General features: G+C 40.7%; 1 protein-coding gene across 2 annotated transcripts in view; it reads right to left on the bottom strand.

The window, feature by feature from the left end:
- Positions 1 to 15312, bottom strand: part of RCAN2 (regulator of calcineurin 2) — a 91390-nt gene extending 76078 nt beyond the window's left edge. The window contains exons 1-2 of one of the 2 annotated variants that reach the window (XM_072858353.1): positions 15188 to 15312; positions 5816 to 6042 (exon numbers count right to left, since the gene is read on the bottom strand). In XM_072858353.1, coding sequence (XP_072714454.1) covers positions 5816 to 6040 — 225 coding nt within the window. In that variant the 5' untranslated portion in view covers positions 6041 to 6042; positions 15188 to 15312. Of the gene's footprint in view, positions 1 to 5815; positions 6071 to 15187 lie in introns of those variants that run through there. The other variant, XM_072858352.1, reaches the window with a different exon arrangement.
- Positions 15313 to 15555: the final 243 nt, after the last annotated feature.

The raw sequence follows: 15555 nt of genomic DNA on the forward strand, positions 1-15555 counted from the left end.
ATACAGTGTATAGTAAAGAAACACTTCAATTTTTACAAAATGACAGGGAATAACATTCATCCCATTTATAGAGCAGAACAAAACAAAGTAGCTAGAGATTCCACAGCACAAGGCACAGTCTGCTTCAAGTGGCAGTTTCTGATAATGTTATCGTATTAACAGACAACAACCTTAAAAGGTAGAAAAACTGAAAGTAAAACAAAGCAACAGCAAGTGTACCAGGAAGGCAGAATGAAGCCTGCATTCCTTTCCAGCCTTGGAGCGGTGACTTCATCTTTGCTAGGGTGACCTTCCACTGAGTCCAGGCTTGAATACTAATATTAGACTAAAAAGAAGTGTGCCACCCTCTAAATATAATGATGACTCAACACCTAGAGGCTTCAGTGATGTAATATGACCAAAGAGGTTCTGACTTCACAATCTAGATTTTTAAAAATTAAGTCAAAAGCAACAGATCTTCCCCCACAGAAACAAAGCCTGCCTCCTCAAGCATCTTCTTGAATTAGCCTGTAGGAAAAGGGAACCAAAGAAACATTTCATACATGGCAGCAGACACACTGGCTCCACTTTGTTTAAAATGAGCACTGAACAGACACATTTCAATTATGTGCTTCAGAGTCAAAGCATCTGTAGAAAGTTTCAGTTCCAGAATTAACATCTAAAAGTTAAAGACAACACAGCAGCCCACTGAACAGTTTGGTGTCTTTTACTGCACCTTAAAAATAAAAATAGCAGCATGTGCTTTGTTGAGAAAGCTGAATGCAAGTACAAAGGAAAAACACTTTCCAAGTAAGGCTACAGAGTTCTCTTAAAGCATCATCCTTGGACAAGTATTCCAGCATTCACCTGAGGTAGCCTTAAATCTTTTTCAAGGCCCAAGCTTAATATTACATCTTAAAAAAAAAACCCCAACAGTCAAAGGAAGTCTAACAGAGGCTTCTGTAGTAAAAGCAAGTAGTCATCCAATATATGTAAATAAAGTTGTAATGTGAAAGAATCCCTCATAAAAATAGTAACTGTTTTCATAATAAAGTCTTTCCATTAAAGTAGGATTATCTTTTCCATTGACTTGTTAGTTCAACTTCTTTTCTCCTCCCTTCCCCACGCCAGCTCCATTAAGCTCACGGTTCAGGAAACGCATTTTTAATCACCTTTGTTCCCCAATCTTGCATTCACACACTGACCCTCCTCACCAGAAGAATTATGATCACTTCAACATACATTCACAGAATCACAGACTGGTGGAGGTTGGAAGGGACCTCTGGAGGCCATCTTGTCCAACTCCCCCCCGCCCCCCCCCCCCCCAAGCACGGCCACCTAGAGCCAGCTGCCCAGGACCACATCCAGATGGCTTTTGAATACCTTGGTGGAGGGAGACTGCACCACGTCCCTGGGCAACCTGTGCCAGTGCTCAGTCACTCTCACAGTAAAAAAGTATTTCCTTCTGTTCAGAGGGAGCCTCCTGTGTTTCAGTTTGTGCCCATTGCCTCTGGTCCCGTCACTGGACACCACTGAAAAAGAGTCTGGCTCTGTCTTCTTTGCACCCTCAGTTAATACACACTGGTAAGATCCCCAAGCCTCCTCTTCTCCAGGCTAAACAGTCCCAGCTCTCTCAGCCTTTCTTCATAGGAGAGGTGCTCCAGTCCCTTCATCATCTTAGTGGCCCTTCACTGAACTCTCTCCAGTATCTCCATGTCTTCCTTGTACTGGGAAGTCCAGAACTGGACACATGTTTGGTCACTGTATTTTCTCATGCAGAAATAATAGTAATATCCCCTGGTTTGAATTACATTGGCAAGAAAAAGCACTTAATGGTCCTTGGCTATCATTTCCTAAGAAGCTCCACCATAACTAAAATGCTCAGAAACTGATTAATCATTCTTTATCTGAAATATAGCTATCAATTTTAATAGGTGCTCCTTCCAAATTGAGCCAAAACAATGGAAAAAAGAAGAGCATACAGCCTCCAAACAACTTGAGGAAACACATTCTTCCCTCACATAAGCATATTCTAATAGTGACAGTTTTGTGTAAGCATCTCCTGAAGCATTACAGCATCTGAAGAAACCATCTTAAAAGACGAAGACGCTTCACTTTGACAGCATGCTCACCAGTTTCAGCCTGAAGGAAATTACACAGTGACGTTACAGAAAGGATGGTTTTACAAAACAGTAATATATGCATAACAAAAGCACAACAAAAGGGTTACTATCCAGAAAGCCCGAGGGCTACGTGTAGCAATTAACTGTTAAAATACACACATATTCACCCTTAGGAGTAATCAGAGTCATGCCCTTTGGCTTGCCATCACAATTGCTTTATCAGGAAAGATAAAAGGAGCAGCACCTCCCATTCAGTCACACTGCCAGCCAAAAATAACAGTGTCAATTTTGCCATATCTTGCTCACATAAGCAGTCCCATCAGTTTTTCCAAGAGACATGTGGCAAATCCCAGGGTTTAAGAGTAATTCTATTTTTAGCTTCTTTACAATAAGACTTCCATGACCCAACCAAGTCAGTGCTGTACACTCCAAAACATAAAAAAAATCTGCCCCTACCATTAACAGGTTATATGCCAAAACAAATGATCAGAACACAGGACAGCAATAGGAACACAGCTGAATGGGATTCCAGCTTTGCAACAGGCCTGTTGGATGATCTACTTCTCCACACCTTTGTTCTTCCTTAAAAACTAAAGAGCTCAGTATTTTCTAATCACATTGTACATTCTTTACAATCTCATTTTCTGTATGAAGGAGCAGGCTGTCCATGATGAGAGTGGAGATAAGCAAAACCATCTCCCTTCAGTTGTAACAAGTTGTTAGTGCATTGAAGCTGCTAAGCCATCCTGTGCAAATCCTTAAATGCCCATATTATCGACCCAGCTATCCAGGGCATTCTCCTGACTTAAGTAGAGATTTCTTTCCAAGAACACAGGTCTGAAAGGTAGGGAAATATTTTTTTACTAGATGCTCTGCTACTGTAACAACATCAGATTCCTGTAGCTAATACTAGTCTATATATTCCCCCTTTCTTCTGCCAGTGTTTAAGATCACGCAGTCGCTCCTGAGTGGCTTCCTTTAAGCCAGATGGCAACACTCGTCTTCAGATCCCAGGGCCCACAACTCTTCAGACTAACTCTGTCTATGTTGAGACCTTAGGGTGCCAGCCAGGGGAAAACTCAAGCCTGGCCTGATAGTTTCTTTGTCTGTAAAGGCATGGCCTTCAGCTGCAAGAATTCCTCATCTTCAGAAAACGAAGGTCCAAACTCAGGCTCCCTACAGATGTCATCATCACTCTTGGTAGGCAACAGAATCCTTTCTAAGCAGTGCTGTACAGGCACATGATATTGGTGAAAGGGTATATCTGATACAGGACGCAGCAAGAACATACAAAGCAAATCAGCTTATCCACAGTGCAGGTGTATGTGCAGCTAGGTGTTCCCTCGGGGTTGCTGCAAGCCAGTACTCAAGCACAAACTGGAATTTACTTTGTATCCGATGTAGCGTAATTAAATGCCTTCAAATTAAAACAAAAATATTTAAGGCACTTGCCTTTAAAGCCTATCTTTAGTGAGTATATTGCTTAGATATTTGTGTGTTAAAAGTTTGAACTTGACAGTTCAGTGTCTTAGACGCTTCAGGTAACGCAACTGTAAAGCTGTCAGCGTGAATTCTTTGCATTAATACTGTTGCATGCCAGAGCCACTCAGAAGTTTGTATATTTAAACATCATTTATGCAGCAAGTTCACACACCAAATCAAAACAACCAGTTACAATGACAGGTTTCTCTGGCTTTCTTTACTAGCTAACTTGTAACTTCCAAACCAATCATACCTCCATTTTCCTTCTAAAAGCGTAGGTCAGGAGTAAGAGTCAAAGATACATTGCAAAAACTTTACTTTCTGTAGAATGGATAACACAATGAAACTACTATAGATACAACCATTACTGTAGCATGTTCTTTAAAAAGTTTAGTGTATCACTACATATACATTGGATCAATATATAATTGAAGATATGATTGTTAGTAGCATTTATTAATTGTGATTGTGTGAGATTTTAAACTTTACCTTAGTAACTTGCCAATGTTTTATATTGAATTCATGTGTGCTCTTATCCTGCAGCAACAGTTAATAATAGAAAGGATTATGGGTATTAATCAACTGGGAACACAAGTACATGTTCTACAGGAATAATAAAAATCGTAATCAGCTCCCCAGGTCCTTGGATTTAATGAGAAATCTGAAGGTAATCGCATCTAGTTAAATACAGACTTACAGGAGTAACTACTTACCTGCAAACAGAGATGTTCAATCCATGTCATTGACAGACAGTTTACAGACATGCACATGGAACAGAATATCCACCTCCACAACCCAGCTGCTATTCTTAAGACCCATCCTTAAGTCCTGCAAGTCTTTGGGGATTGCTATCCCACATACTTACATAATCACCCATTCCATTTTCTAACTAAGCCATCAGCTAAATACTAGAATACAGTTCTCAAAAGGAAAAGCTCAGGAGCAAGTGGGGATAGAATCTCTGCAGAATGAAGAGAGATTCTCTAGTTCTAGGCAGGCTTCTGTTTTCTTCGTTTAAAACTGGACTTTCAGACCCCTTCAACTTTAGTGAAGTTCGCTACCAGATGGTTATAAAATTTCACAAAATGGCACAACATAGATGCAAGATGCTTATTAGCAAAAAGACTTAAATACAATAAAATGGTGCACTGTTTTCCAAGATTGCAGTTTAGAGTGTAGAATTTTTTATTTGTATATAATATGTTTCGTTTAAAAGAAAAATTCATACCACAGCACTAATCTGTATTACTCAAACATACACAAGACATTACAGAAGACAAATATGTCTAAAAAATTAAACCCAAACAATTCCACTTGTGCAGACTCAACAGATAACCATTTTCAGTACCTTTAACAGGAAGCCTGTATCCTCAGAAGGCTTGTTTTATTTCCATTTCATCTGGTAACTTCCCCACTAAAGACCCTTTGTCCATCCTGGTCAGCTTTGGCCCCAGTGAATCTGTAGTTTTATCTGGATACGTCATCAACCAGTTCCAGCCAATATCCACTTTACCACTGCCAGCTTGTTTCCGAATTGAAAATTCTGGACAAGGCACTCAAGTAGCCTCAGATGTGCCTGTAACAATTAGTCTAGACTAATCTCATCAGACAATAGAGCCCCAAGCTATCAGTTTTACATTCCTGACATCTCCATCAGGAATACTACTAGGCTGAGAAACAGGAACTGAACACTTCCTGCAAAAGTTTCATTTTTTTTTTTTTAATTTTAAGAGGATATTGTTTTCAGCCATTCTGTTTCAGACTAATTGCAGAGTTAAAGTTATTCTTACGCAGTTCCTCTTGTCTTGGTTCTCACTATTATTCATTTTAGATTTTCCAGATAAAACAGCATTTCAGATAAAATACAAGAAAGGCAGCCTCCCATCACAGTGGTATGTGATCAGCAAGTGAGAGAAACTTTCACATGTTTAACTTTGCCACCCCCATCATGACTGCAACTATGGTTGCTATGAGGACATGTACCCACATCTCAGTATTCTGCAAATCTGAACAAAACTAAAACATTTTTGTTCACTGTAGTTGACAAAAAGGCTTTTAAGCTCTTGAAATAAACATCACAGCAGAGTGTTGTTGCCACCTTAGAAAACTCATATTTGTGATCCAGTTTCTTTGTACCAGACAGATTAAACTATCTGTTTCACTGAAAGGCAATAAACACAAACATAAGGCATGTGTTTCTTACATGGAAAATATGGAAACTGACACTGTACCTTACTGTCCTCATCTTCAAACACAGACTGGTGAACATTACAAGCAAAGAGAGAATTCGGGAGATCGTTGAAGTCAATTATTTCATGAAAATCTTCCTCTGCAAAACATCTCTTTAAATCGTTGTCTCCATTTATAGAGTAGAGTAAGAACTGTCCTCCGTCCTCCGGGATGCAGCCATAGTGACTGAGGCCTCGCATTCCAAAGAAGTATGAGTCTCCCCTCATCCCTGGCAGCATGGAGAAGAGAGACACAGTTACACTACACTTTTAAAAATACCATATACACAACCCAGAAATTCTTAGTTTGGGGGCTTAGTTTGTAGAAAGTATATTTCACACTATTTTAAGGCAACAATTGACCTCTGAAACAGGGTACTGACTAGTTTCACCAAGGCTCAAATAGGGACTTTGCTTTAGTTTCATTTGTTAGCATGGAAAAGACCTAACCATATCAACACAAGCTGCTGAACGCAACCAGAAGCAAGGCATTACTTAAGTGCCTCTTGCCCCAAAAGAAAATACTATGTTGTATTTGGGTTTAAGAGAGTTATATTTGTTACTGGGAAGGCAGGCTGGTGCTTCTGAGCTTGCAGTCGGCTTAGAGAGAAAGTATAATGCACTGGATAAGAAGAAAATGAAAGATAACTTTGAAAATTATACCAGGCATCAACTCAAGGAAAAAAAAGAAAAACAGAGACCCTGTTGGAAAGTAGCACGAACACAGAATCAACAAAAAAAAGTACAACTAAGACATCACTATTACAAAGAATAAAGCCAATTTTTTCTACAGTTTAAGGAGAGAACATACCCTATTTTTCCATGCCCATTAGCAATTTCTTTGTTTGCATCTTAATCACATTAGGAAGCAAATTTAAAAAGTGAATGGAAGAGTGGACTCAAGAGATGATTCTCACCACCTTTTAGGAAGATCCTGCTGACTTTGAAGCCTTTACCCCAAATCCATCAGCATAGAAACACAATTTTAAGACACACTGAAGGACACAGAAGTAACAAGCCCATACATCAAACAGTATTCCTACTGTTGATACAAGAGTAAACTTCATACCAGCCAAGCAGAGTAAGTAAAGGTCCAATTAATTATCAGTGTGTTCACTAGTATAAATTCAGGTATTTATCATGGCTAGTGTAGACAATCCTTAGTACAGGTGTAGTAGACATCTACCTGTAATCCCTATAGAGCTTCAGTAAACTGACTAGAAGCTACGCAGAGGAGTAATTAATTCTGTTATATTTGTTTCTTTCAATAACAATATGCAATCATTGGCTGCTTTTTCTCTTCATAACATAAGGAGTTAGAGAGTTACATAAACACAGAGTGCTCATCTGTTTCAGATTTGCCCTTGCTCTATTACGTACTTGCTATTCTCTATAAATAGTTGTAAATATTAGTTCAAATACACTATTTAGGACTAGTGTCCAAAATTAAACCCTATGGGCTTATTTAGATGTAATCTCAGTAAAGCAAAGCTAAATTACGGACCTAATTTGCCATACCTGTGCCTTTCATATAACCTCATTTCTGCTGCAGCTCTGAAATGACATTTGACCGATGACAGAGCACATCATTCCATAACCTTATGTTATAGAAACATCAATAATTGTTATTGCTGAAGTCTCAGGGTTAATGACAGAAGTCCTCAAGAAAACAAACTAAAGCCATGCTCAAAAGTATCAGTTTGGAGCACTGAGTCCACGCTTACCATACTCAGATCATGTGACAGAGACGGATTGATTAGCCAATATTAGTCAGAACTAAGGGTGGAAGGGGCCTGCAGAGGTCACCTAGTCTGAACCACAAGGTCAGACCAGAATAATTCAGGACCTTGTCCAGAGGTAAATGTTGTACAGCAATACCACTCATAGTGCATACAATGATCTGCGGAGAGCTGGTAGGTCACAGGATCTTAGCCGTCTTTTCCAGGTACTAAAACACGTTACATAACTAAAACCAGAATAGTTCCCTAGCCCTGTATTCTATACATGTAATTTATGAGGGAGGGGTTTAAAACAAACAAGGATGCAGTGTTGTAAGGAAGCAGGTGTAACATGAAAGCCTAAGGCCAATTACCTCTTTTTTACTGTGTCAACCTGACAACAGGTTTTCAGACTATCAAATACACACTAGTATTTTCCTCAACTCAGTCTGACATTAGCACAACTATCTCCAACTAATTTCAGTCTAGGAATTTAATTCTAACTATGAAAAAAAAGCCTGAGCAAATGACAGAGGAGGTGGCTAGCACTTCAACAGTATACATTAGTGTATAGGAACTCAGTATCACAGCAATATTCCCACTGGTATTTGAACCAACTCACTTAAGCCTAATATTACTGTACATTTCCATATAATCATACCCAGATAAGTACTATAAGGAAATCCCCACAGCAGCCACTACTGGGGAAGAAACCTAAATTCAGAATGTATCAGAAAATATTAACAGATCATCTGCTCCAAATGCAATCATCTCTAAGTGTGTTTGCCATCACGCCTAGTCTGTGTCAAGATTAGATACATTGCTTTCAGGTTTATGAAAATAAACCTCAAGCCTGGTATATTACAAACTATAACTTACATGGCAGAGCAGACTTCATACTCACTGGCAAAAGTATTTCATTCACAACAGTCAAATTACTTGCAGTCAGTGAAGATACTGAGTATTTTCTAGTCACACCAGGTAAAACCCTTCTTCCCACGCAAAGCATGAAGCTGGAAGAGTCCACTCAGCAGAGAGGGATGTTGCAAAGCCAACTTTACACAACAGACTCAAGAGGATAAAGATGACAAGCTGATACTCAAAAGTTGTAGGAATTTGGATTATGAATTAACACTCAATAAGCATTCTAGTGAGAAGAGGGGAGATTAGACAGAACTGGTAGTAGTGAAGTTTAAGATCTGCAAGAATGTCCTAGGATACAACGAAACAGAAATCTGCTGGCTGAATGGAACTTAGAGCCAAAGTAGAGTAAGAGAGGCAATACAGTACATTGATCTGTTTTCCATGCACATCTCTAATTATATTAGCTGATTTCTTAGGCTGTACTTTTTAGTCTAATAAATAAACTTCACTTTCACTGTAAAGTATGACAGTAGTATTAAAAGTAACTTCATGGCAGCTAACAAATTTCATACATCCTGTTCCCCAAAGCTATTATGGTGTGCAGAGAAGTGAAGAATCTCAATATTATCAACAGAAGTCAGAAAAGTCTACAGTTTTCTTCACTAAACTGTTCTTTGTTTATGTTTTTCTCCTGGGAGAGACATATTATAAGGCACTAGATAGGAAAGGAAGCTTTTAAGTTAAGAATTAAGCAAAACCACTATGACAAGTAACAAAATAAAAAGAGGATTTTAAATTACAACCATGACGTTCAGGCTTTTAACCATCTTAGTTGGCAATAAGGAAATGAGCATACACTATAGCAGGTGATTCTATAATATATAGACTTCAAAGTTCCATCTGAGATTAAAACTTAATAAACACTCTTACATTATGTGACAGTAGTTTTGCTCTGCTAGAGCTCCTTTAACAGGAAAGCTTGCTCCTTTTTTCAGTCAATTCTTGAGACAGATTTACTCAATGGGACTTGGGTATTGACCAAGTCTTCATAAGAAAGTCACTGTCTTGCATGCCTTTTGACCATCTCTTTTTCAAGACTTGTAGGTGGTAGGTGGGTGTGTATACACACACACGCCTCTTCTACACTTAAGATATACCCAGAATTCTGATCAGTCTTCCCTCCACCAGCAAGTCAACTTACAATACCCTGATTATTAAATCCTCTGCCCAGTTTAAGATGGGATCTGCACAGTTAAGAACATCTGTATGGAATTATTGTACAGCAAAGTAAAATTTGTGAAACAACAGCCATGTACTGCACAATATTAAGCACAGCACCACAACTAAAATAGAAATCTCACTAATAAGGGACATATATGCTCCCCAAGAGAAATAAACTGCCTATGAGCCTGAGCTCAATGCTAATCAGAGGGGACAAACATACTTGAATCGACAACATTTGTTAGCACACTTCAAGCCCTTGGGCTGCAAGTTCAGACTCTGACTGGACAAACTAGCACTTCTGCCAAAAGATGTAAGATAATCTGCCATGCACCTCAGGCTTCTCACTTCCAACACCAGTCACTTCCTACACAGAGGCATGCCCCACACTACCTTTTGTAGTGGAGAAAGCATCTCCTGCTCCGATTCATGGCACAACCACACAAACTGATTCAGTTAGAAGAAAAGACCAGGCCTAAGGAAAAAAGTTTGGGTTTAACTCCATTAGGTAGGTAACTGACCCAATTCATTTCATGGCTGCATAAATGTTGTAGCAAATAGAAAAAAAGTGGGCAAAGCATTTTGGGAATGGACAGGCAACAACAAAGGTTAGGATTGTTGTTTTCGGCAACTAATTTACTTAAAGCATTCATGAGCTTATAGTCTGAGTTTTCACAGCTCTGCATGAGCTTCATAATAAGTCACCATATCAGACATTATTTTCAGCCAGTCACAAGCTGGAATTCTTACTTTTTTCTGCATTTTTTATGGTGTTAGACATATATAGAACAAATCATAGCTACATATCCTTTATTACGTCCATCAAACACCTTAAGGCTCAGGTGTGGTGGTGGTGTTTTGTGGCTTCTTTGAATTTACTTAGCCATTTCAGGCAGTCCTCTGTCAAAAAGTGTTCTCTTTTCAATTCTTCTACTAATCTAGAACAAAAGAATTTACATTTCAGATCCCCTAAAACAATTAATTTTAAATCATGTATAATCCATGAACTGGACTGCCATATAAAATAAACACAATTAAAAGTAATCTTTTATGTGACTGTAATACAATCACTGGATCAACATTCCCATTTATATTACAGCTCCTTTCCACAGCTTCTGACAAAATAAGTTAAATTCCCCCCTCTTATGGTCCCTTTCATATTATCAAAAAACTATAGAAGACATCTACATAAGGGTAAACCGTACTCATCTTACTTTTAAATGGTAAAGAGTTAAAATTTAGTTATGCCTTTGCTTCTCCCTCCCCAAATCAGGAAATTTTTCAAATACTTAAGATACCAGAAGTTGTCATACAGAATTTCAAAAGAAGTGGCAATGCTATAACACTAAGGCATCATCCAGCACCAATATTGATGCTAAATTCAGTCACCAAGATCTTAACTGGGACCACACTAGTAAACTCCGTAGCAGGATTGTTCCCTTCAGAAGGCTGAGATACTGAGACAAACAAACCTGAGCCCAAGTTCATGTAACCTCCAGCTAACGCTGATTCCTTGCCACATCCATTTATCCCCTTTAAATAAAGTTCACCCATATGTAATCTGTGTTCCTATGCTATTTCTGAATTTAGTGTGGTGTTTTGACCCTAAACTTTCCAGTCAGAAAACACATTACTCAGACTAGAGTACCGCAAGAGTGCAGTACTATTAACCCTTGGAAAACCATAGCAGCCACTACCCTTCCAGATGCGATGTGGAATCTCCTTGTCACTTCTTTTGTGCAATTCATATATATAATCTGCATCACTTTACGCTGACGTAGGTTATTTCAAATTTCTCCTCCTGTGGTCAAGGGGTGCAAGAGCTTGTAATTTGTGATAGTTCAAAACATGAAGCAAACACCCTTCTCCCACTGGAACAGATTAGGTCAGTGCCAGTGTTCAACCCTGAAGATACTGTAACCAAAAGCTCTGTAGAGATTCCAGGTGGGAGCTAAGCATTCATTCGACTACCTCACTATTTTTAGACATGGTACACCTCTAATTAAAATTAACAGAGACCAGCAGAAAATTATATTCATTGGCAAATAGCAATAGCTTAGTGAGGTTTCTATTTGAAAAATTGTTATCAAAAAGTATTGCTTTTCTAGTGTAAAACTGAAAGGGCAAATATGTACAGCTTGTTATGATGTTAGACCCCTACAGAGCAGAGAACTTGAGCTGAAATTTTGCTGAGTGAAGACAACATGAGCACATGAAGTGTTTGAATGGACCAATGCCTTATATATCACCAAGCACATACAGATTTATCCACTGTTTTTATGGAAACTAATAAGGCATTTCCTTGGTGACCATCTTCCTGTCTAAAGCGTTTTTTAAGAAGAGTCCCTGAGGGACATCAAGAAACAGGCACGTATCTCTTGAAATTGCTAGGAAACTTTACTTTTTTTTTTATTAAACACTACTTGCCATGACAAACAACATGACTAAAAATAGAATAAAGCAAACAAAATGTTACAAATAGAAGCTTTAAATATAATCACTATAAACTGAAAGTATTATTGAGTCCTGAATGCAAACCTGGAAACTGTAATCTACAGGAATTAAGAAAATTTGGGGAAAAAACAAAGCAAGAAAAGTTGCAGGTTTTTTTTCTAGAAGGGTCCAGAAAAAGTGTAGGGATTCCATCTCCACTCCCACTGAAAAAAAACCCACCCCAAACCAGCAAGTTTTACCATAATTCAAACCTACTGAGTAAGATTTTACTGAAACAATCAGTTTTTACTTAAAATAGTTACACTGACTTAATGAAAGCAGAGTCACCAATTTCTGTAGCGTTAGCCTAAGGCTACAACTCCTGCTGAAGTCAACTGGACCCACACTGAAGACTTTGGCAGAAGGCATGAGTATAACAGGGAAGTTCACATAGTAGTAACCTACTGAAATTTCATTCCATTCTGCAAAATGAACACTGGCGATTAGTATTATTTATATGGTGCTAATTCTTCACTATGGAAAGCTCCCATGGACTTAAATGGAGACATTTTACTTAATTAGAAAGAGCAGAGCGGGACCTCATGTGACAGGATTAATGAACCGTTGCAGTCTCAAAAGCAATATAGACTGTAGTCACCCCTTCCCTTAACCCTCACCCCTGCATCCCCCACCTGGACAGTGACTGTTTCCCTTGCAGTAATAAAAGTTACCAGTACAGTGAAGTCCAATCACATTTTTTAACTCCAATTTGGTTACCACCACACAAAAATAGCATCAATCTCCACTATTTCCTCTTACAGAAGTGGCAGATATGAGGAAGAGGATTTTATTTTTTTTTAAATGCTAACTGGTGCAAATCCCAAATGTTCTAATCCTTTCCATTGACATTCTAGCCGTATTAAATTTAGCTGAGACTTTGTAACTATTTTTGGAAGCTTTTAACATCCAAAGGGACTATTCACTTTTATTCATCTAAAGCAGGGCTGGCCAGTGCAAGCTGTTCAAGACCTGCATATTGCTCAGAAGGCTCAGCTGTGCCTCCCATGCCAGGGATGTATCCTATGACCCGTAAAGGAACTCAGTTGGCATTGGCTTGCTAAGCAAATCTATGTCTCTAGCCCTGGAGAAAACAAGCCAGCAGACACTGGTGTTCAACCCTACTAAGCAAAGACTCCAGCCCCATTCCACAATAGGAAGATGATACTTTGAGCAACCAATGCCAGGCGTGAAGATTTTATGTGCTATTCTTAAGGTCAAGAAGCTGGACTATGATTAGTCAACCACTAAAGTTACCATGGTAACGTTAAGGTATTCAAAGAACAAAAAACCTTCCCCAAACCCAAAGAAACCAGAACAAGCCTTCTGATTACCTTCACTTGGCCTCTATGCTACTCTATTTAAAGTGAGCCAGTTTTATAAGGGGCATGCAGTATTACAACGTTGTTGGCCTTCAGCCAGATCTGTCACCTCACACAGGGGTCAGTGGAACACTCATTTAATAGCCCTCTAGCTGGTAACATAAAATTCACAACTATACCCCAGTTCTTACCAAGACCTACTTTCCCTTTGCCTGTTGGGATGAAAAAAAGGAAAAAACCATGTATGTCAGAACCACATGCAACAGGAGCTGTTCACAGTGTGTAACTCCTAGAAGATACTCAAGACTTGGAATAAAATTTCAAAGTTTCCTTGAAAAGCGTTTTCTGCTGGTACACACAAGTAATTTATAACTTAAAAAACATTAAGGACACCAATGCAATGACAAACATTTTCAATACAAACAATGACAAACCAAGCCACTGAATCTGAATACACACTACAATATTTGGAAGAGGACAAAGTAGATCACATAGCTGACAACTCCTTCTCAGAAGTTCAAGGAGAATGGGACAGTTCCTGCTGTTAAAAAAGAAAAGTATCAGTTACTAGTTAACAAAGTTGATAATCTACAGAAAATCTTCTGTCCTTGTTTACTGTGATGTGTTTGTAGTTGTTCTGATTGTTTTATATTCTCACAGTAGTCAGACTTCCATCTGTTCAGGAATGATGTATAACCATACAATTTAGTTTTACTGCAAGAATAAATGCAGCAGAGTTTCTTTAGAGTAATCATGTATTTTCATAGAAAAAGAGTTTTCCTTTTCTACAGAGTAACCATTCTAACTAGGTAAATAACAAAGAGCAAACCAATTGGTAAGTGCAGAACTTGAAAGCCTGACACAGAAGCTCACTTAAAGCATAACCCCTGGTTAAACTGCAATTCTCATTTGTATGATTTCTTTCATCTGTATAAACCTATCATAGATTTTCCTTTTAGGAAACTAGATTAAACTCCAAACTCAAGCAGTAAACAGACCACAATATTTTAAAGAGATACAAAAGAATCTAGGAGAGGTGGGGAAATAAACCAACCAACAACTTTGGAGAGTGGCATCAAATAACATCGGTGTGGGATGCTGCAGCTAACTCTAAAGCAGCCCAAGAAGAGTCTCCCTCAGGGATACGGGCTTCACTGCATTCCTGCACACCAGCCCCAAGTTGTACGAGTAGCTGGGACAGGTCTGCATCACTGCAAACGTCCACCTGCTTTGAGCCGACACCCAGCGCATCCCGCACGGCTGCAAAACGCCCCTTCCCACCTCCTCCTCCACCCACCTCCCCTCTGCCTGCCCCACACGCGTGGGATACTCCTTCATCTCACCAAGCTCCCCTCCACCCCCAGCGGACGAACCACCTGCCCCGGAGGACGAGCCGCCACGACGTTCTCCCTCACCGCACGCCTCCACCTCCGCCCACCGGCCATTTCCAGCTGCCCGCGCGGGGCTGCACGGCGGGCACCGAAGCCCGCCGGAGGGCGGGCGCCCGCGGGGAAGCCCTGGGCTCGCCCCGCAGCCCGCCCCGCAGCCCCCCGCGCCTGAAAAGCCACCGGTGAAAGGAGCCGCGAGGTAAAAGCAAGGCCCGGGGAGGGGGCAGGACCGCGGACGCCGCAGGGAGAGCCAGCGGGGCGGTTACATAACCCCGCCACGGCGGGCGCACGGCGCCAGGTCGGCGGGGCAGGACTGCAACCGGGCGGCCCTGCCGGGGAAGGAGCCCTTCGCGGCAGCGGCTCTACCCTTACCTGCTGCGGCTCGCTCGTCCTTCGCCTCCCTGCCCTCCTCCCCTGTCGTCGCGACCGAGGACCGCGCCGCCGGCTCCTCAGCAAGCGCCCCGCACCTCTCGTCTGCCCGCGCCGCTGAGGCGAAGGTGGAGGATGAGGCGGGAGGGATGAGGGGACGCCGCAACCCAATCAGCAAACTCTCCCGCCCAAACGAGCAGGCGGGAGCCACCAATAAGAATGCGAAGAGCAAACCAGCCCCGCCTCCTCTGTCTCCTGGCCACGCCCCTCACCTCCCGCTGCTTCGCGCCGGGTCTCGGTTACCAGCGTGGGCGGCGGCGGCGGCGGCGGCGGCGGCGGCGGGCGGGGAGGGGGTGAGGGGTAGCGGTAGC

This window comes from Ciconia boyciana, chromosome 3 (genome assembly GCF_034638445.1).
Source record: "Ciconia boyciana chromosome 3, ASM3463844v1, whole genome shotgun sequence".
Taxonomy (NCBI): Eukaryota; Metazoa; Chordata; class Aves; order Ciconiiformes; family Ciconiidae; genus Ciconia; species Ciconia boyciana.